Genomic DNA, 21,290 nt, shown 5'->3' with positions numbered 1-21,290 from the left:
TATTCTGATAATGCTCCAGAAAATGTTATCACAAAACCCAGAGGGGACTTCTGCATCCTACTCTCTGTAGAAAAGGTTTTTTTTTTTTCACCCCATTCCCGAAAACTTTTTAAATAGCTCTGGTATAACAACAATAATTTCTATCACAGAGATTTTTTTTTCAAATGAAGAACCTTATAAATGTCTTATTCTGTATATTAGAAAACTGAATTGCAGTGGAGTAAGTAAATTGTTCAAAGTCTCACAAGGAACCAGGGCAAAGCCAAAATTAAATTCAACTCTTATAATAAACTGTGAAGAGAGTGATCTGTCCCCAAGGCAGAATAGTTCAGTTACTATGGGGAATGGTCCTTCTAAAACAGCAGAATTAAAATCTGTCATAAGGATACAATAATGCCATTTATGAATGTATGTGTGCGACAGAATGCTATGTTTATCACTGAGTTCCCATTGTTTCATTCATAGCACTTATTTCTTCATACTTTCTATACACATTTACTTGCCATTAAATTAGGAGATGCTTCATGGTGGGAACCAAATCTTACCACTTTTATACATGTAGCACATTGCCTGGAATACAATAGGCATTCAGTAATATGGGTGTGTTTGTGTGTAAAATTTCATAGACCCAATAGACCTACACTCAACATCTCCTCCCAGCCACCAAAACAAATCATGGTGAGAACCTTTGAACTTCACTAACAATGTTAGCCAACTCCACGTAAAGAAGAATAAAAATATGATCAATATAAGCTACTCTAATAATAGCAATGCACAGAGATACCCTAGAAATAACCGTAGTATTATTTGTTACAGTGTTTAAGTATATAAACTAAGGTAGCCAAGAATGAATTCACGTTATTTAACTCTAGTTAATCAATACCTTGTTATCATCACAAGCTGATTCCCCCAAATGGTGTATTATCCTAACTATTTCTTCTTGTTTCTGAGATGTATCCTGTGACCAACTAGTTACTTAGTGGCGGTTATACCAGAGTGCACCAGAATGAAAGTAAGAGGAGAAATAAATTCCAGTCAGTCCTTACTACTTATTAACAGCTTTTATGAGGTGCTTTGGTGAGGTAGTAGGATAAAAATGAAAACCAAATTCAGTTTGGGGATTATAACAACATGTGGCACTTTGTCCTTTAAAAAACTCATTTACTTATATCTCGTTTAACTGTGAGGTTTATTCATCCATATTACTCTCGACCTCCATTACAATAGAGAATGGGCTGAAAGAGTTATTTTCTGGGCCTAATTTTTAACATCTCCTCAAGCGTTACCTTTATTTTTCTTTTAAAATTTTTCTATAATCTTACCTCCCAGTCCAAATAATCACAGACATCTTCAAAGTTAGTGAGCAGAGACACTGAGCAGAAAAGCCGTGGCAGCTCATCCCTTGTCATTGGGGGAAAACGGCTATCTTTAAGGGCACTGTTAAAAAAAAACAAAGCAAATATTAAAGCAATCACTGGATATGAAAGTTGCCAATTTCAAATGCAAACAATTGTCTGAAAAGGGTAAGAGTTTCAAAAAGAATCAGTAAGATGTCAAAGGTACCAATAAGCTTCAAATGTATTCAAATTCCCCAAAGATTTTAGAAGTCACCTTTTTTTTCATCTAATAGATTGTGTTTGTTAGCCAATCTTGTGACCACTTCAATTGTAAAGAGTGAATCATCAATTACATTTCCTGTACAGCCATTTCCTGATGTCTTTCCCTGCTACTTGTAGAATCTAAAAATGTTTTATTTTGCTTTTGAGAAGAATAAAAACTCGACTAGTGGAAACTTGCAGGAAGGTTTCTGGATCTAGTGCTGGTGGCAGTAAAAATAAATTATATATATATGTATGTGTGTATGTATACACATATATGTGTGTGTGTGTGTATGCATATATATGTATACACATACACATATACACAATATTGTTTTAAAAAAAAGATTATACTAGGAAGGCCAGTCACCACAGAACAGCACTCAAAGAATTCAAAGGAAGATCGAAATTTCATTTTCTTCAAGAAAAAAAAAAACAAAGAAAATGGAAATAATAATGCAAATTATAGACTAAAAATACCCATAAGAATTTCAGGCCCCCTATAAAGGATAATTTAACCTATGACGCAAAAATTGTGAAACTACAGGAAATAGGGCTAATCTAGGAAATAAAAGTATGATTAGGAGACCATGAATCACGTCAATGAATTTGAGTACATCAACTCTGATTGGATCCTGTAATCAAGTGTAGTATATCATAGTGCCAAACTCTAGAAAAACCCCACTGTAAAATGTGGAAAAACTGTAATTCTTCCTGCAACGGAATAGAAAACACACACACACACACACAGTGTGTGTGTTCCTTGTACTTTTAAAAGAAACCACTTCCTGATCAAGAAAAACAAACATACTTCTGATTGCCTACTATATTAATGGCACTACTGGTATTCATAACATCCATCTTCAAATGTCCTAGATAGGAGCCAGGCTTAGAAATATTTTCATGGATTAATCCTCAGAGGTTACAAACTCAGACTCTACAAACTGCTTGGGTCATAACATAGTTCCATAGCCTTGGAAAGAATTTAATTTCTTTTTCAGTGACTTTCTCACGCTGAATTTTCTTTTTTTCATTTTCCCATCCCTTTGTTTGCATTCTGAAGCTCATCCACTGCATTTTCATATTGCACCACATTTTGGTGCTCATTTTATCCTGCTATACAAAGGAAAATGCTTACAGGAAGATATAGAGATGTTATAGACGTATAAAAGTATAAATGTTTTTCCCATTCAAGAAGCCAAGATTAACCAAGAAAATCAGGAAATCTGTGATAATTCATACTCTGAGAACAGCATTTCACTATTTTATAATTTAATGACGTAAATTTCCTATGGTTTGGCTTCTTTTATTTTCCTACTGACAAATAAAAGTTTAAAAAAATACTTCCAAGTTCTCATTCAAAGCCAAGATAAAGACGTGTGTGTGTAACAACCCGCACCCCCCAACCCCACACAGGAAAGAAGTTCTAAAACACAGACCAGAATAACTATGCATAAAAAACAAAAGGCCAATCACATTTTCAGTTTTACTGTTAAAAGAAGAAAAAGAGAGTAAAAGACACATTATTCATTAGAATAATATAAAATATAATTTTAAGGGGTTATGGATTTTTTTACTGTGGCAAAATATACATAACATAAAATTACTATTTTAGCCATTGTTAAGTATATAGTTCTGTAAAATTAAATATATTTGTGGTGTATCTATCACTATCTTCCATCTCCAGAACGTTTTCATCTTTCCAAACTGAAACTCTGTACCCATTAAATACTAACTCCCCATTCCTCCCACCCCTAGTCCTGGCATAAAATGTAATTTAAATATACTTTTATAATTTCAAATAGTTATAGTAATACAGTCACTAATGTTTTTAATTCATAACACTTTTATTGAGATATAATTCACATACCGCAAAATTCACCCTTTTAAAGTATATAATTCAATGGCTTTTAGTATATTCACAGTTGTGCAACCATCACCATTATTCAATATTAGAACATTTTCATCATCCTTAAAAAAAAGCATGTACCCAATAGCAGTCAGTGAATATTGGCACCACTCCCAGCTCCTGGAAACCATTAATCTACTTTGTTTCTATGGATTTGCCTATTCTGGACATTCTGTATAAATGAAATCATACAATATATTGCCTTTAGCATCTGGCTTCTTTCACTTAGCATGTTTTGAGATTTCATCCATGTTGTAACATGTATCAGTACTTCATTCTTTTCATTGCCTAATAATATTTCACTGTATGGATACACCAAATTTTGTTACCTATTCATGGGTTGATGGACATTTGGGCTGTTCCCACTTTTTGCCTATTATAAATAATGCTGCTAGGGAATTGACATATAAGTTTTAATGTGGATGTATGTTTTCATTTCTCTTGGGTAGACAGGAGTGAAACTGCTGGATCATAAAGGTAATTCTACCTTTAACTTTTTGAGGAACCAATGAACTATTTCTCACAATGGCTGCACGATTCTACTTTCCCAGCAGCAATGTATGAGTTCCAGTTTCTCCACATCCACACCAATATTTGTTGTTGTCTGACCTTTTGAATATAATGCTAGACCTTTTTTAATGAAGCACATTTTGTACCTAGCTCTAGCTGTTTCATTTTAAAAATACACATGCTGAAGTCGCTATACAGTTAATGTCTCAATACTTTGAGGCACGTTATCATTTTGTTTAGTTCATTTCCTAGCAGACCAATAAAAGATAAATTTTAGCTCAGTGCAATTCAAACTATTTCAAATCAATGAAATTTTCAAATACCTAAAACATAAGTGAGGATCAGGCTACAATGCTTTTCTCATAACATGGAGCCTTGTTGTTCACTCATTCTAGGCTTAAAAAAAAAGAAGAATGTTTAGAACAAGGAGTTAGTGGGAAAATGCTAGAACAATGAATGGGATAAAATGACAATGGTGCCTCACCATGTCAAGATTCAAATATACTGATTTCAAAGCTCTGAAATAGTAAAGGTTTGTTAGTCATGATGGGAATAGTCTGATTTTACAGAGACATTTAAATAAGACTTTTGATTCTTGCATTTTTTAGCCAGCTCTAAGTAATTTTTCATTAAATTCATGAACACAGAAAAATTCCAAAGGTAGGAAGTCTTCAATGTCTCCACATGTAAATTTCTAGGGAAATGAACTAGCAATGAAAGCCTAGCAAGGATTTAAGAGATTACAAAAAGATGAAAATACAGCTGGAGACTGACCTCAGAGCTGCCAGGCTGGTGTGGATAGCTGATAAACAATAAGATTCAGCTTTCCTCAGCCAAGCTTTCCTTAACCAAGCTCTTTTTAGAATATGCAATGTTGAAATTGTGCTTTTAGAGAGAATACTGTAATCTGGAGTTGGGCAGTGACTTACTCAAGGTGACTCGGCTAAGTTAATGACAAGGGTAGGGATACAACCAAGATTTTCTGACTCAAGTCCAAAATTCTTTCGAGTATCTACATTTTAGTTGTCACCTTTGCATGGATTTGTTTTCAAATTTTAAAATTAAATGCTTGCCCTACTTGGCAATTCTGATCTCATACCTGTGGTACCTCTATCTAAGATGATAAATAATCATTCAGTAGCATTCATTAGTAGCCAAAGGATAAACAGAGCTAGACTTCCTGTCTACTGGAAATTTGCAGGAGTAAAACATTTTAAAATATTAATACTGTCCATAGAAAGCATTTTATACCGAAGTAGTATCTGCCAATTTAAATTCTAGGCAGTCTAAGGAACTGACAAGGGGGTCCTGTAAGTAAATTCATATGAATTTCTCTTTGTTAGAATAGGAAGTCATTTTCTAATGTTTAAATATTGCTAGAAAAACAAAACAAAACAAAACAAAACACTTACATATAAAACCAGTCAGCTGCTCCATCACCCATTGGATGGATAAGTTTTAAACAATCACAGTTTAGTTCACATACCAAATTCAAATATATTCAATTCAAATTGGCACCTTCTCAAGAATACACCTCACCTAATTGAGAAGGAGCATTAACATTTGTCCAAGTTAAATAATGTTATGTAGTACTTTCATAAAAATGAACATTTGAAGAAAAGATATTAAGAGTTTAGCTATGAAAGAACTAAAGAGTTTGTGACAGTGCCTGGAAACTATGCTAAAAAGAAAAAAAAGTCGCTGAAAATAGAAAAAGTCGCATGCAACAGAAATAATTTAAGGGACCCTGTCTAGTCATTCGTTCACTTGTTCATTCACTTTCTAAAACATTGTTGAACTTAATCGATTAACTGCTAGAAAGTTATCAAACTGAGAGGGGCTTCGTATTACATATTACTATTTTTCAGGACAATGAAGTAATTAAAAATCCCTGTTTGGACAGGCAAAGAGAAACAATTCAACTATGTATTAGTCTAAAACTAAAAGCAGTTTCTTCATGAGGGGTTTCAACCACCAGGAAATTCCATATTCTGTCATTCCCTGCTAGAGCTTCTGGAATAGAATGCATATGTGGCATGTTTGAACCTCAGAAACTCAGAATACTAGAATCCTAAACCCACATCTGAAAAATTAACTACCTCTCTTTCTAAGTAGCAATTTTAGCTTTCTAAAATTCAAGAAGCAATGGACACAAAACAAAATGTAAAAATGTGTCTATTCATCAAACCTAAGGTAGAGAGGAAGAACAAAAGACACAATTATGCTTAAGGAAGGAGAAAAGGTACCTTATTTTGGTGAGGGCTGTTACTCAAAAGAAAAGTTTCAACTGTAAGCTATATGTACAGTGTTACTTAAATGGGAGATGGTTTTCCTTTTACAGTAATAAATAAAACCTTCTTGCTGCGCAATGAACATTAACATTTATTAATTTTAATATATATGCTTAATATGATATGATGGGGAACAGAGGAAAGAACCAAGGGATGGAATGAAAGGAAGAGAAGATAGGGGAGAAAGAAAAAGGAAAAAGGAATATGTAAAAAGAAAAATGAAGAGAAAAGCAAGAAGCTGAAAACAGAAGTAGGAGGCAAAGAAAGTGCAAAAGTCACAAGGAGAACTATAAAACACTGCTCAGTGAAATAAAAGAGGATGCAAAAAAATGGAAGAACCATGCTCATGGATAGGAAGAATCAATATTGTGAAAATGGCCATACTGCCCAAGGTAATTTATAGATTCAATGTCATCCCCATTAAGCTACCAACGACTGTCTTCACAGAATTGGGGAAAAAACTACTTTAAAGTTCATATGGAACCAAAAAAGAGCCCACATAGCCAAGTCAATCTTAAGCCAAAAGAACAAAGCTGGAGGCATTACACTACCTGATTTCAAACTATACTACAAGGCTACAGTAACCAAAACAGGATGGTACTGGTACCAAAACAGAGATACAGACCAATGGAACAGAACAGAGCCCTCAGAAATAATACCACACATCTACAGCCATCTGATCTTTGACAAACCCAACAGAAACAAGAAATCGGGAAAGGATTCCCTATTTAATAAATGGTGCTGGGAAAACTGTCTAGCCACATGTAAAAAGCTGAAACTGGATCCCTTCCTTACATCTTATACAAAAATTAATTCAAGATGGATTAGAGACTTAAATGTTAGACCTAAAACCATAAAAACCCTAGAAGAAAACCGAGGTAATACCATTCAGGACACAGGCATAGGCAAGGACTTCATGACTAAAACAGCAAAAGCAATGGCAGCAAAAGCCAAAATTGACAAATGGGATATGATTAAACTAAAGAGCTTCTGCACACCAAAAGAAACTACCATCAGAGTGAATAGGCAACCTACAGAATGGGAGAAAATTTTTGCAATCTACTCATCTGACAAACGGCTACTATCCAGAACCTACAAAGAATTCAAACAAATTTACAAGAAAAAAACAAACAACCCCATCAAAAAGTGGGCAAAGGATATGAACACACACTTCTCAAAAGAAGACATTCATACAGCCAACAGACACATGAAAAATGCTCATCATCACTCGCCATCAGAGAAATGCAAATCAAACCACAATGAGATACCATCTCACATCAGTTAGAATGGCAATCATTAAAAAACCAGGAAACTACAGGTGCTGGAGAGGACATGGAGAAATAGGAACACTTTTACACTGTTGGTGGGACTGTAAACTAGTTCAACCATTGTGGAAGACAGTGTGGCAATTCCTCAAGCATCTAGAACTAGAAATACCATTTGACCCAGCCATCCCATTACTGAGTATATACCCAAAGGATTATAAATCATGCTGCTATAAGGACACATGTGTGCAGGTGTCCTTATAGCAGCATGATTTATAATCCTTTGGGTATATTCCCAAATGATTATATATGTGTGTGTATTGTGCACACATATGTATTATTGCGGCACTATTCACAATAGCAAAGACTTGGAATCAACCCAAATGTCCATCAGTGACAGACTGGATTAAGAAAATGTGGCACATATACACCATGGAATACTATGCAGTCATAAAAAAGGATAAGTTCGTGTCCTTTGTAGGGACATGGATGCAGCTGGAAACCATCATTCTCAACTACTGCAAGAACAGAAAACCAAACGCTGTATGTTCTCATTCATAGGTGGGAATTGAACAAGGAGATCACTTGGACACAGGAAGGGGAACATCACACACCAGGGCCTATTTTGGGGAGGGTGAAGGGGAGGGATAGCATTAGCAGATATACCTAATGTAAATGACGAGTTAATGGGTGCAGCACACCAACATGGCACATGTATACATATGTAACAAACCTGCACGTTGTGCTCATGCACCCTAGAACTTAAAGTATAATAAAAAAAGTTTTTTAAAGTTTATGTTGTAAGGAACAATGTAGACAATGCTATAATACTTTATATTTTTGCTTATAATGACAACTATCAGTTCTTTTTCACCTAAGATAGGTTGAGAAATTTTATTTACTGGCAGCTGAAGAGTCATTTTCAATTGGGAAAATTCATTTACATCTGTGGTAAACTTTATTTTGACTAAAAGTTGCACCGGTATTTTACCACCAGATGAAAAAAAAATGAGTATCATTTAAAACTTTATGTATTTAAAATAAAGTACAGAGAAAAACCAAAAAACAAAAACAAACAAACAAAAAAAAAAAGAAAGTACAAAGAAAGGGGACACTTAGAAAGGGCTCAAATAGAGACACATGCAAAGAAACAAGGAGAAAGCAAGAAAGGGAGAAAGGAAAAGTAAGTGAGAGGAGAGGGAGATAAAGGACAACAGGTTCAGTAGGTTTTGATATATATTATCGGGCTCCTATCCTATGAGATTCACTTAGGCTTTAGAATGTTATCACTTACTGCCCTCTGATTTAAAGTTCCTGAAATGCTGTGATCTTGAATTCTTAAAAGCCTCTACTCTCTAGGAGATAGCCATAGCTGCCCACCAGGAAGGGAAAACTCCCTGTGAGCTGCCAGCTGTGAGGACCAGCAAGTATCATCAGAATCTGCCTCCTAGGCCACGAATTCCTCCCCTCTAAATTATGAGAATTGGGTCTGAATTTGATTTAGTGGAGCAGAGCTAAAACTGGAAAATAAAAGATACATAAAGAAACAGATGGCTAAATGTTTGTATATACGGAAAGTATTTCTTATTTCCCTCTACAAAATGTCTACATAATGCTTTCTCTGCAGAGTTTCTAGATTTACTCTACCTTTTTTTAAGAAATGAACTACTAGAAACTATTTTTGTTTAAATTATGTTTTTCTGATGAAAATCTGCCAAAGTAAAATGAATATTTTAATTTTCTCTTTATGACTCTGGTTCACCTTTAAAACTCAATATAACTGGGTCATTTGTTACTGAACACCGTAACAACAGTGCTCTCAAGGCCTCGGCAAGAAAAAATGTGTGGGTTTGGAAAAGATTACGATATGACCACTAACAATTATAAGCTTGGAAATGTGAAGATATGAGATTGTCTCTACCTTCAAGAGACTGTGTAACACACACACTGGCAAAATTTCTAGGGATCTCATCCATGTGTTCTCTTAAGTTAGGATATACTACAAAACTGAATGAACCACCTCTTGAACTGAATTGGAATTTAGAAACCTGGTCTACAATCCCAAATTAGTATTATTTCCCCAGACCCATCAAAAGTGTGTCTCCAAGGTATAACAACAGTTCTCTGTGACTTATGCCAATAAATATAGCTCCAAAAATGCAAAATTGAAGTAATCATTAATTAATGAGTGCAATTTCACAGTTCTCTAGAACATAACCTATTAGAATGGCCAACAGCTTGGGTTCTGGAGTCAGATATATTTACATTTGGATCCTGCCTCCACTACACACTAGTTGTGTGACATTTAGGCAAGTCTCTTAATCTATGCCAGCCTTCATTTCCTCATTTATGAAATGGAGATCATAATAGTATCCACCTAATGGAGCGACTGTAACAAATAAAATAATAATAACTGCATAAGTGCCTTTACTAACCTACTCAATAAGTAGTGGCTGTCAAAGAACTCTGATTGGTCATCCATCTATTTGGTAAGTTTATGTCCACAGGGCTGCCCCATATTATGGCTCTGGTGAAAGGAAGGAAGCCACAGGACTAAGCTGTGCTATGGGAAGAACTAAACAAGTTATCTTCTCTAGGAATTAAATGTGGCCATCTCGGGGGATAATAGCTACCTTTCCAGGTCCTGGTGTTTTCATTTCATTTTCTTCCATTTTCAAAATAAGTATTAAACACCCGCTATATGCTTTTTATTATGCAAAGAGCCATGGAGAATATAAGAATAGTAGATTACTAAATAATATGTGGATATGTATAAAATACTTGTTAAAATCATGCTATAGGAATGCTGAGAGGAATAATCAGCAGGTTAGCGCTCTTTTTGAAAAGATTTGTTTTACAATTTGCTACTGGTTTACTGGTTACCAACTGACTCAGAGTTACAGGGCGTTTTACAGAAATATATATATATTATTTTTTTTCACAAACAAATCTACATCAAGTAAGGTACATCTTCACCAAGAGTTTCCATTATCCTGCAGGCAGGGATTCATATGCTGCTTTGAAACATTTTCTTAGTTTTCTTCAACTACAGTTTTTAAATCTTTTGGGCAGGAATTGGTCTTTTACTTCTGTAGAAGAAAAGTTTATCAAGAAATAAAGTTTCCTAAATCATGTTTGATGGATTTAGATATATTACTCTCTATCCTACTATTCATACCATAACAAAATCCTTAGGTAAAAAACAAAACAAAAAACAAGAAAAATAATTCCTAAGCAGCAGATATAGAATGAGAGATGAGAGATTCCATAGGCAGCAACCATTTTCCTCATTTAACATAGCGGTCTCCAAGCTGTTTTTTTTTTTTTTTTAATTTGTTTTTTATTTTATTTTTTAAATTAAAAAAAAATCCATTGAATCCCTTCAGAACTGCAGGACATGTCCTCACTACCACATGGGGATTGACTGACAATGTCATCTGTCATCACCAGGATCCAAACAGTTTTGACTGAGTATTCCTATCACTAAGAAAAGTTTGAGCACACATCCTCAATATGTATATTTATAAAGTATATACTTGTCCTACTATCACAGGCTAATATATCAAAGCATGATACTTACAGTAGGCTTTGTTATTGAAGACAGTGGGTATAAATCAAATAATGTTCTTGATCTTTTCTTTCTTGTTTTGGGGCTGACATCTTGTCAGATCTGATTAGATTATTTTTGTTTTCACTTCATGACTTGGCTAAATTAAGAGGAAACTCATAGAAGTGTCAGCTAGTTCACCATTTTCTTGCCCTTGCATTATTACTATTATCATCAACCCATTTTCTCCCTTGCAGGAATCTTAAGCCACTTGTCCATTCTGCATGGATTAGTTTATCTAGCTTTAGCTGACCAACACACAATAGTCACACAGCTTAAGAAGATTCCTGCAAAGAAACCACAGGATGAAGATTACACAGGTTGGAATATCCCTTATTAAAAATGCTGAGGTCTAGAAGTGTTTCAAACTTGGGATTTTTTGGGGATGTGAGAATATCTGCATTTTATCAGTTGAACATCCCAAATCCAAAATTCTGAGATCTGAAGTATTTCCTTTAAGCGTTACATTGGTACTCAAAAGTTTTGGACTTTGGAGTAATTCAGATTTCTGGATTTGGGATGCTCAACCTGTACTAAGAACCAGAAATCTATTTAACTAGGTACATGTAAACTGAAATATGTTACAATATGCCTAAAGTGAGCAAAAGAATGTACATGCCACTATGAAATCTCACCAAATCATGAAATCTCACACTTTTCTCAGGATCCCTCATTTAGAGTATATGACAGTGACTCTCCAACATGGACCAAAGGAGAGCATCAGGGTCAATCCATATGTTAAATATTAGTGGAGTTTAAATACTTTCTTATATTTTATCTAAAATGATCATAAATATAATTTCTAATATTTTTGTCTCACCCCACAAGGGATCTTTCAGGTGCATCCCTCTTTGGATGGCCTAAAGCTCCTAATCAAGCTCTAGAAGACTGGTCCTAAGATATTTAGACATGGTACTATGAGCAAAAGCAGCTTAAAATCTCAAAGAGCCAATATCTGCTAAGTACTTACTGTGAGTAAGGTACTATACATGTATTATCTTGTTTAGTCCTCAAACAACTCATTTTGTAGAGGAGGAAGCTGAGGTTCAGTGATGATCAGTGAGATTTAGTAACTTGCCAATGGTTGTAAAAACAGGTAAGAGAGCTGGCCGGGCATGGTGGCTCACACCTGTAATCCCAGCACTTTGGAAGGCCAAGGCAGGTGGATCATGAGATCAGGAGTTCAAGACCAGCCTGATCAACATGGTAAAACCCCGTCTCTACTAAAAATACAAAAAAAAAAAAAAAATTAGCTGGCATGGTGGTGGACGCCTATAATGCCAGCTACTCAGGAGGCTGAGGTAGGAGAATCACTTGAACTCAGGAGGTGGAGGTTGCAATGAGCTGAGATTGTGCCACTGCACTCCAGCCTGGGCAACAGAGACTCCATCTCAAAAAAAAAAAAAAAACAGGTAAGAGAGCTGACATATGAAGTCAGGACCGCCTGCCTCTAAATCCCATTCTCTTTTCATAGTACCACTTTCAGAATGTCAGCAAATCAACATAAATGTATACACATTTAATCAGTTTTAAGGAATTTTTCCCCAATTAATGCTTCCATTCACAGGATTTAACTGAAAGTATTAAGTATAAATGTAAGCAGGTTCTGAAAATGCCTAAGAAAAATGGTACCTTTTTAATGAGAGTGTTAGCTTGTTTTTGTTCTCTTCTTTCTCCATTTCGATCTTGGTGACTCAGAGCTGCTACCACTGAAAAACATCTGTTTTATCTAAACTTAATAAGCCTTATTAGTGGGATGCTAAGCCTTCCCTTATTCTGAAGCCTTTCCACAATTTTGAAACTGTATCTGCTGGAAGTCATAATAGGTTACCAAAGTACTAGTTTTGGACATACCTAGGTTGGTGGGCCTGTTTCTGATTTTTTAATTTTGCTTTTCCAACCTGTGTGAATAAGCTCTCTCATACTCAGTATTAAGAGTCATGCAATTCTTTTCCTTCCCTCTTTCCATGGCAATCAAATCTATTAATTGAACTCTATAAACTGCAAAACGTGTTGTCACTCTAACTTATGTGTCATGTTAGGCTGGTTCAGTTGTCCTTTCTAAAACTATTGCCAGTCCTAGATGATACAAGTCTGCTGAGAGGTAGGACACTGGTTCCTATCATGTGGCCTGTTTATAATTGTCTGCATATGTCACTGCTCGGGGACTAAAGGTAACTAAAGAAAAGAATGAAGTTAAACTTAAAGATGAGGTACAAAGCAAAATTATCAAGTCTGTCATACTGAGAAAGAGAAAGAGAGAGGATCCCAGCCTCCACTAACTCATTGTGAAGTTTTTAATCTTTATTTTCCTTTCTCTTCTTCCTTTTCCCCACCTTTTTTGTATGCTTTCCTCTTTTCTACTCTAGTGAGGTAAGGAAGAAAGAATAGTAAAAGGTCACAAGAAGGACATGAAAGAACAGAATGGGGGTGGAGGAAGAGAAGAGGACCACAAAGACAAAGGCATACAGCAGCTGCCTTCACTGACCTAGTGCTGGCGAGGCCAAGTCTGACAAGCCAGTATGCAAGGCGGCCTCATGTTCTCATACTCTGCCATTGGGTCAAGATGACCCATTCCCTTCTGTACAGGTTTTAATGTTCTATTCCAACCTTCGGGGAGTGGATGGGTGATAGTGACAGAGAAAAGAACATGATCCACTGCCTGTTTCTTTCAAACTTGACAAGCACAAGGGGAATCAGGAAGAAAAGTAGAGTACCTCATCCCCACAGCCTAGCTGCCTAACCAATCAATCAATGTTTATTGAATCATTCCTTGATCTGTGTACTTTTAAATGGCATATTTATCTATGGTAAGTGTAACTGCATGTCTGTTTTTATGGCCTCTGTAATTGGCCTCACATTCATTTAAATGGAATTATTTTAATTTTTATCACTATATGGTATCTTTGGAGGAAAGAATCCTTTAAACTACTCATATCATCTTTGTTTCATATGATTCTTAATAGTTTCCAAAGCATCTTCACATCTTTTATCCTAGCTGAACCTCAAAACAGTCCCATGAAATAGACAAAACTAATACTATATTATATTAGAAATCATAATAGTTATCCTCTAAGAACAAGGCCCCCTAAAGTCATGGGGTTAACCAAAGGTCAGCTAGAAGTGCTTAGAGATCATCTAGTCTACATCTTTCATTTGATTTTGGGGGTAACTAAGAGCAAAAAGATGCATGCCCAAAGTCACAAAACTACTTAGAAAGCAGCGACATCTCCTGACTTCCCCAATTCACTGATCTTTCCATCATTCTTTCACATAATCCAATAACACTCCAGAACAGATGTTCAAGATGGAAAGAGGAAAATGATGCCTAGGGCACCAGGGAATAGCTAAAACAGTAAAACAGTGAGCTGCCCAACATAACTCAGCACTGACAGGCACCTGGCACGTGTCAGCATGCTGAAGCCAAGCAGAACTTAGAAATTAAGCAGATAAGGGTGGGGGAGCAGCAGAGCACCAACACTATGTGTGTGTATGGAGAATGCAGTCTTAACTATTGCCTTCCTCTGCGTTTCTTATCCACTCCACTCCCTCTTCATATTGCTTATACACTCCTAGTAGGGGCTGGTCTCACCTTGCAGTTCATCCACTCTGTCCCATCATTTCTACTTAGCTGCTGAGCTACATAAAGGATTATCCAAGGGAAAAGTTATACATTTTTAAAATAGAGTATTTGGTTCTCTTTTATCAAACTCTAAATAGAGAATCTGTCCCTATTGTAAAAGCAACTGTATGTTCTGGTTGTGCATGTATAAATACAAAATTGGTCAGGGCAAGATAATCTCAGCATTCATTTTCAAGTAAAGAGCATAATGACATGGGGTAGATTCAGTTCAGGTCAAATATGTGATTCTTGATGTACTGCTAAAGTCTCATAATTCAAGCAAAACTTCTTTCTAATCTCTTAACTTGGAACAGGTTTTACTTTACTCCTTTCAACAAACATGTTTAAATTGAGCCTGATAAAACAGAAAAGGACATTTTAACTCTTCATCTCTTGTCTGGTTCTATCTTAAGAACCTAGTTTTCAAAGAAAAATTTTACTTACATAGTTTTCCATTCTATTACCCTTAAAAATTATTTAATTCTCCCATTGAAAAGGTCCTTCTTTACTTTTGTTTCCATGAGACAAGCACATGGGGTAATATGTTGGAAAAGCTTCAAAATATGCTGCTGAAATAATGGCAATTGCTGATTCTGTACTATGCTACATATTAGGAAAACCACAATAGATATAGAAAGGAAATAGTTTCATTTGAAGATGAAAAAGGGAATGGGAGTTGCCAAGATGGCCGAACAGGAATAGCTCCAGTCTGCAGCTCCCAGCGTGACCGATGCAGAAGATGGGTGATTACTGCATTTCGAACTGAGGTATCTGGTTCATCTCATTGGGACTGGTAGGACAGTGGGTGCAGCCCACGGAGGGCGAGCTGAAGCAGGGTGGGGCATTGCCTCACACGGGAAGTGCAAGGGGTTGGGGCATTTCCCTTTCCTAGCCAAGGGAAGCCATGACAGACTACCTGGAAAAACGGGACACTCCCTGCCCAAATACTATGCTTTTCCCAAGGTCTTAGCAACCAGCAGGCAAGGTGATTCTGTCCCGTGCCTGGCTCAGAGGGTCCCACGCCCACAAAGCCTTGCTCACTGCTAGCACAGCAGTCTGAGATGCATCTGCGAGGCAGCAGCCGAGCTCGGGGAGGGGCGTCCAACATTGCTGAGGCTTGAGTAGGTAAACAAAGCAGCTAGGAAGCTCGAACTGGGTGGAGCCCACCTCAGCTCAACAATGCAAGGCCTACTGCCTCTAGACTCCAACTCTGTGGGCAGGACATAGTTGAACAAAAGGCAGCAGACAACATCTGCAGACTTAAATGTCCCTGTCTGACAGCTCTGAAGAGAGCAGTGATTCTCCCAGCACAGCGTTTGACATCTGAGAACGGAGAGACTGCCTCCTCAAGTGGGTCCCTCACCCCCATGTAGCCTAACTAGGAGACACCTCCCAGTAGGATCTGACAGACACCTCATATACGTGGCTGCCCCTCTGGGAAAAAGCTTCCAGAGGAAGGATCAGGCAGCAATATCTGCTGTTCTGCAATATTTGCTATTCTGCAGACTCCACTGGTGATACCAAGGCAGACAGGGTCTGGAGTGGAACACCAGCAAACTCCAACAGACCTGCATCTGAGGGACCTGACTGTGAGAAGGAAAACTAACAAACAGAAAGGAATAGCATCAACATCAACAAAAAGGTCATCTACACCAAAACCCCATCTATAGGTCACCAACATCAAAGACCAAAGATAGATAAAACCACAAAGATGGGGAGAAACCAGAGCAGAAAAGCTGAAAATTCTAAAAATCAGAGCACCTCTTCTCCTCCAAAGGATCGCAGCTCCTCACCAGCTACGGAACAAAGCTGGATGGAGAATGACTTTGACGAGTTCACAGAAGTAGGCTTCACAAGGTCGGTAATAACAAAGTTCTCCTAGCTAAAGGAGGATGTTCAAACTCATCGCAAGGAAGCTAAAAACCTTGAAAAAAGATTAGACAAATGGCTAACTAGAATAAACAGTGTAGAGAAGACCTTAAGTGACCTGATGGAGCTGAAAGCCATGGCACGAGAACTTCATGATGCATGCACAAGCTTCAAGAGACGATTCAATCAAGTGAAAGAAAGGGTATCAGTGACTGAAGATGAAATTAATGAAGTAAAGCGAGAAGACAAGGTTAGACATAAAAGAGTAAAAAGAAATGAACAAAGCCTCCAAGAAATATGGGACTATGTGAAAAGACCAAATCTATGTTTGATTGGTATACCTGAAAGTGACAGGGAGAATGGAACCAAGTTGGAAAACACGCTTTGGGATATTATGGAGGAGAACTTCCCCAACCTAGCAAGGCAGGCCAACATTCAAATTCAGGAAATACAGAGAACACAAGAAAGATACTCCTTGGGAAGAGCAACTCCAAGACACATAATTGTCAGATTCACCAAGGTTGAAATGAAGGAAAAAGTGTTAAGGTCAACCAGAGAGAAAGGTCAAGTTACCCACAAAGGGAACAGCGGATTTCTCAGCTGAAACCCTACAAGCCAGAAGAGTGTGGGGGCCAATATTCAACATTCTTAAAGAAAAGAATTTTCAACCCAGAATTTCATATCCAGCCAAACTAGGCTTCATATGTGAAGGAGAAATAAAATCCTTTACAGACAAGCAAAGGCTGAGAGATTTTGTCACCACCAGGCCTGCCTTACAAAAGCTCCTGAAGGAAGCACTAAACATGGAAAGGAACAACCAGTACCAGCCACCGCAAAAACATGCCAAATTGTAAAGACCATCAATGCTAGAAAGAAACTGCATCAACTAATGAGCAAAATAACCAGCTAATATCATAATGATAGGATCAAATTCACACATAACAATATTAACCTTAAATGTAAATGGGCTATATGCTCTAATTAAAAGACAGACTGGCAAATTGGATAAAGAGTCAAGACCCATCAGTGTGCTGTATTCAGGAGACCCATCTCACATGCAAAGATGCATATAGGCTCAAAATAAACGGATGGAGGAAGATCTGCCAAGCAAATGGAAAGCAAAAAAAAGCAAGGGTTTCAATCCTAGTCTCTGAAAACAGATTTTAAACCAAGAAAGATCAAAAGAGACAAAGAAGGCCATTACATAATGGTAAAAGGATCAATGCAACAAGAAGAGCTAACCCTAAATACATAGGCACCCAATACAGGAGCACCCAGATTCATAAAGCAAGTCCTTAGAGACCTACAAAGAAACTTAGACTCCCACACAATAATAATGGGAGACTTTAACGCCCCACTGTGACTATTAGACAGATCAACGAGACAGAAAGTTAACAAGGATATCCAGGACCCGAACTCAGCTCTGCAACAAGCAGACCTAATAGACATCTACAGAACTCTCCACCCCAAATCAACAGAATATACTTTCTTCTCAGCACCACATCGCACTTATTCTAAAACTGACCACATACTTGGAAGTAAAGCACTCCTCAGCAAATGTAAAAGAACAGAAATCACAACAAACTGTCTCTCAGATGACAGTGCAATCAAACTAGAACTCAGGATTAAGAAACTCACTCAAACCCGCATAACTACATGGAAACTGAACAACTTGCTCCTGAATGACTACTGGGTAAATAATGAAATGAAGGCAGAAATAAAGATATTCTTTGAAACCAATGAGAACAAAGACACAACGTACCAGAATCTCTGGGACACATTTAAAGCAGTGTGTAGAGGGAAATTTATAGCACTAAATGGCCACAAGAGAAAGCAGCAAACGTCTAAAATCAACACCCTAACATCACAATTAAAAGAACTAGAGAAGCAAGAGCAAACACATTCAAAACCTAGCAGAAGGCAAGAAATAACTAAAACCAGAGCAGAACTGAAAGAGATAGAGACACACACACACACAAACCCTTCAAAAAATCAGTGAATCCAGGAGCTAGTTTTTTGAAAAGATCAACAAAACTGATAGACCACTAGCAAGACTAATAAGAAGAGAGAGAAGAATCAAATAGACACAATAAAAAATGATGAAGGGGATATCACCATTGATCCCACAGAAATGCAAACTACCATCAGAGAATACTATAAACACCTCTATGCAAATTAACTAGAAAATCTAGAAGAAATGGATAAATTCCTGGACACATACACCCTCCCAAGACTAAACCAGGAAGAAGTGGAATCTCTGAATAGAACAATAACAGGCTCTGAAATTGAGGCAATAATTAATAGCCTACCAACCAAAAAAGTCCAGGACCAGATGGATTCACAGCCGAATTCTACCAGAGGTACAAAGAGGTGCTGGTACCATTCCTTCTGAAACTATTCCAATGAACAGAACAAGAGGGAATCCTCCCTAACTCATCTTATGAGGTCAGCATCATCTTGATACCAAAGCCTGGCAGAGATGCAACAAAAAAGAGAATTTTAGACCAATATCCCTGATGAACATCAATGTGAAAATCCTCAATAAAATATTGGCAAACCGAATCCAGCAGCAAATCAAAAAGCTTATCCACCATGATCCAAGTGGGCTTCATCCCTGGGATGCAAGGCTGGTTCAACATACGCAAATCAATAAATGTAATCCATCACATAAACAGAACCAATGACAAAAAACACATGATTATCTCAATAGATGCAGAAAAGGCCTTCGACAAAATTCAACAGCCCTTCATGCTAAAAACTCTCAATAAACTAGGTTTTGATGGAACGTATCTCAAAATAATAAGAGTTATTTATGACAAACCCACAGCCAATATCATACTGAATGAGCAAAAACTGGAAGCATTCCTTTGAAAACCAGCAGAAGACAAGGATGCCCTCTCTCACTACTCCAATTCAACATAGTGTTGGAAGTTCTGGCCAGGGCAATCAGGCAGGAGAAAGAAATAAAGGTATTCAATTAGGAAAAGAGGAAGTCAAATTGTCCCTGTTTGCAGATGACATGATTGTATATCTAGAAAACCCCATCGTCTCAGCCCAGAATCTCCTTAAGCTGACACACAACTTCAGCAAAGTCTCAGGATACAAAATCAATGTGCAAAAATCACAAGCATTCTTATACACCAATAACAGACAGACAGCCAAATCATGAGTGAACTCCCATTCACAATTGCCTCAAAGAGAATAAAATACCTAGGAATCCAACTTACACAGGATGTGAAGGACCTCTTTAAGGAGAACTACAAACCACTGCTCAATGAAATAAAAGAGGACAGAAACAAATGAGAGAATATTCTGTGCTCATGGATAGCAAGAATCAATATCGTGAAAATGGCCCTACTGCCTAAGGTAATTTATAGATTCAATGCCATTCCCATCAAGCTACCAATTACTTTCTTCACAGAATTGGAAAAAAACTACTTTAAAGTTCATATGGAACCAAACAAGAGCCCTCATTGCCAAGACAATGCTAAGCCAAAAGAACAAAGCTGGAGGCATCACGCTATCTGACTTCAAACAATACTACAAGGCTACAGTAACCAAAACAGCATGGTACTGGTACCAAAACAGAGATAGACCAATGGAACAGAACAGAGCCCTCAGAAATAATACCACACATCTACAACCATCTGATCTTTGAGAAACCTGACAAAAACAAGAATTGGGGAAAGGATTCCCTATTTAATAAATGGTGCTGGGAAAACTGGCTAGCCATATGTAGAAAGCTGAAACTGGATCCCTTCATTACACCTTATACAAAAATTAATTCAAGATGGATTAAAGACATAAATATTAGACTTAAAACCATACAAACCCTAGAAGAAAACCTAGGCAATACCATTCAGGACACAGGCATGGGCAAGGACTTCATATCTAAAACACCAAAAGCAATGGCAACAAAAGCCAAAATAGACAAATGGGATCTAATTAAACTAAAGAGCTTCTGCACAGCAAAAGAAACTACCATCAGAGTGAACAGGCAATCTACAGAATGGGAGAAAATTTTTACAATTTACCCATCTGACAAAGGACTAATATCCAGAATATACAAAGAATTCAAACAAATTTACAAGAAAAAAACAACCCCATCAAAAGGCGGGCAAAGGATATGAACAGACACTTCTCAAAAGAAGACATCTATGCAGCCAACAGACACGTGAAAAAATGCTCATCATCATTGGTCATCAGAGAAATGCAAATCAAAACCACAATGAGATACCATCTCACACCAGTTAGAATGGCAATCATTAAAAAGTCAGGAAATAGCAGATGCTGGAGACAATGTGGAGAAATAGGAATGCTTTTACACTGTTGGTGGGAGTGTAAATTGGTTCAACCACTGTGGAAGACAGTGTGGAGATTCCTTAAGGATCTACAACTAGAATTACCATTTGACCCAGCAATCACATTACTGGGTATATACCCAAAGGATTATAAAATCATGCTATTATAAAGACACATACACAAGTATGTTTATTCTGGCACTATTCACAATAGCAAAAACTTGAAACCAACCCAAATGTCCATCAATGATAGACTGGATTAAGAAAATGTGGCACATATACACCATGGAATACTATGCAGCCATAAAAAAGGATGAG

General features: G+C 37.0%; 1 protein-coding gene across 2 annotated transcripts in view; it reads right to left on the bottom strand.

The window, feature by feature from the left end:
* The window catches only part of AMMECR1 (AMMECR nuclear protein 1), a 132,948-nt gene that overhangs the window by 19,162 nt on the left and 92,496 nt on the right, over positions 1–21,290 (bottom strand). For both annotated transcript variants that reach the window (XM_023203065.2, XM_023203066.2), the window contains one exon: positions 1,323–1,437. In XM_023203065.2, coding sequence (XP_023058833.1) covers positions 1,323–1,437 — 115 coding nt within the window. The remainder of the gene's footprint in view (positions 1–1,322; positions 1,438–21,290) is intronic.

The sequence above is a fragment of the Piliocolobus tephrosceles genome, chromosome 12, assembly GCF_002776525.5.
Source record: "Piliocolobus tephrosceles isolate RC106 chromosome 12, ASM277652v3, whole genome shotgun sequence".
NCBI classification, from domain to species: domain Eukaryota; kingdom Metazoa; phylum Chordata; class Mammalia; order Primates; family Cercopithecidae; genus Piliocolobus; species Piliocolobus tephrosceles.
Note: the sequence above shows the minus strand (reverse complement) of the source record. Positions and strands in the feature narration are given on the sequence as shown.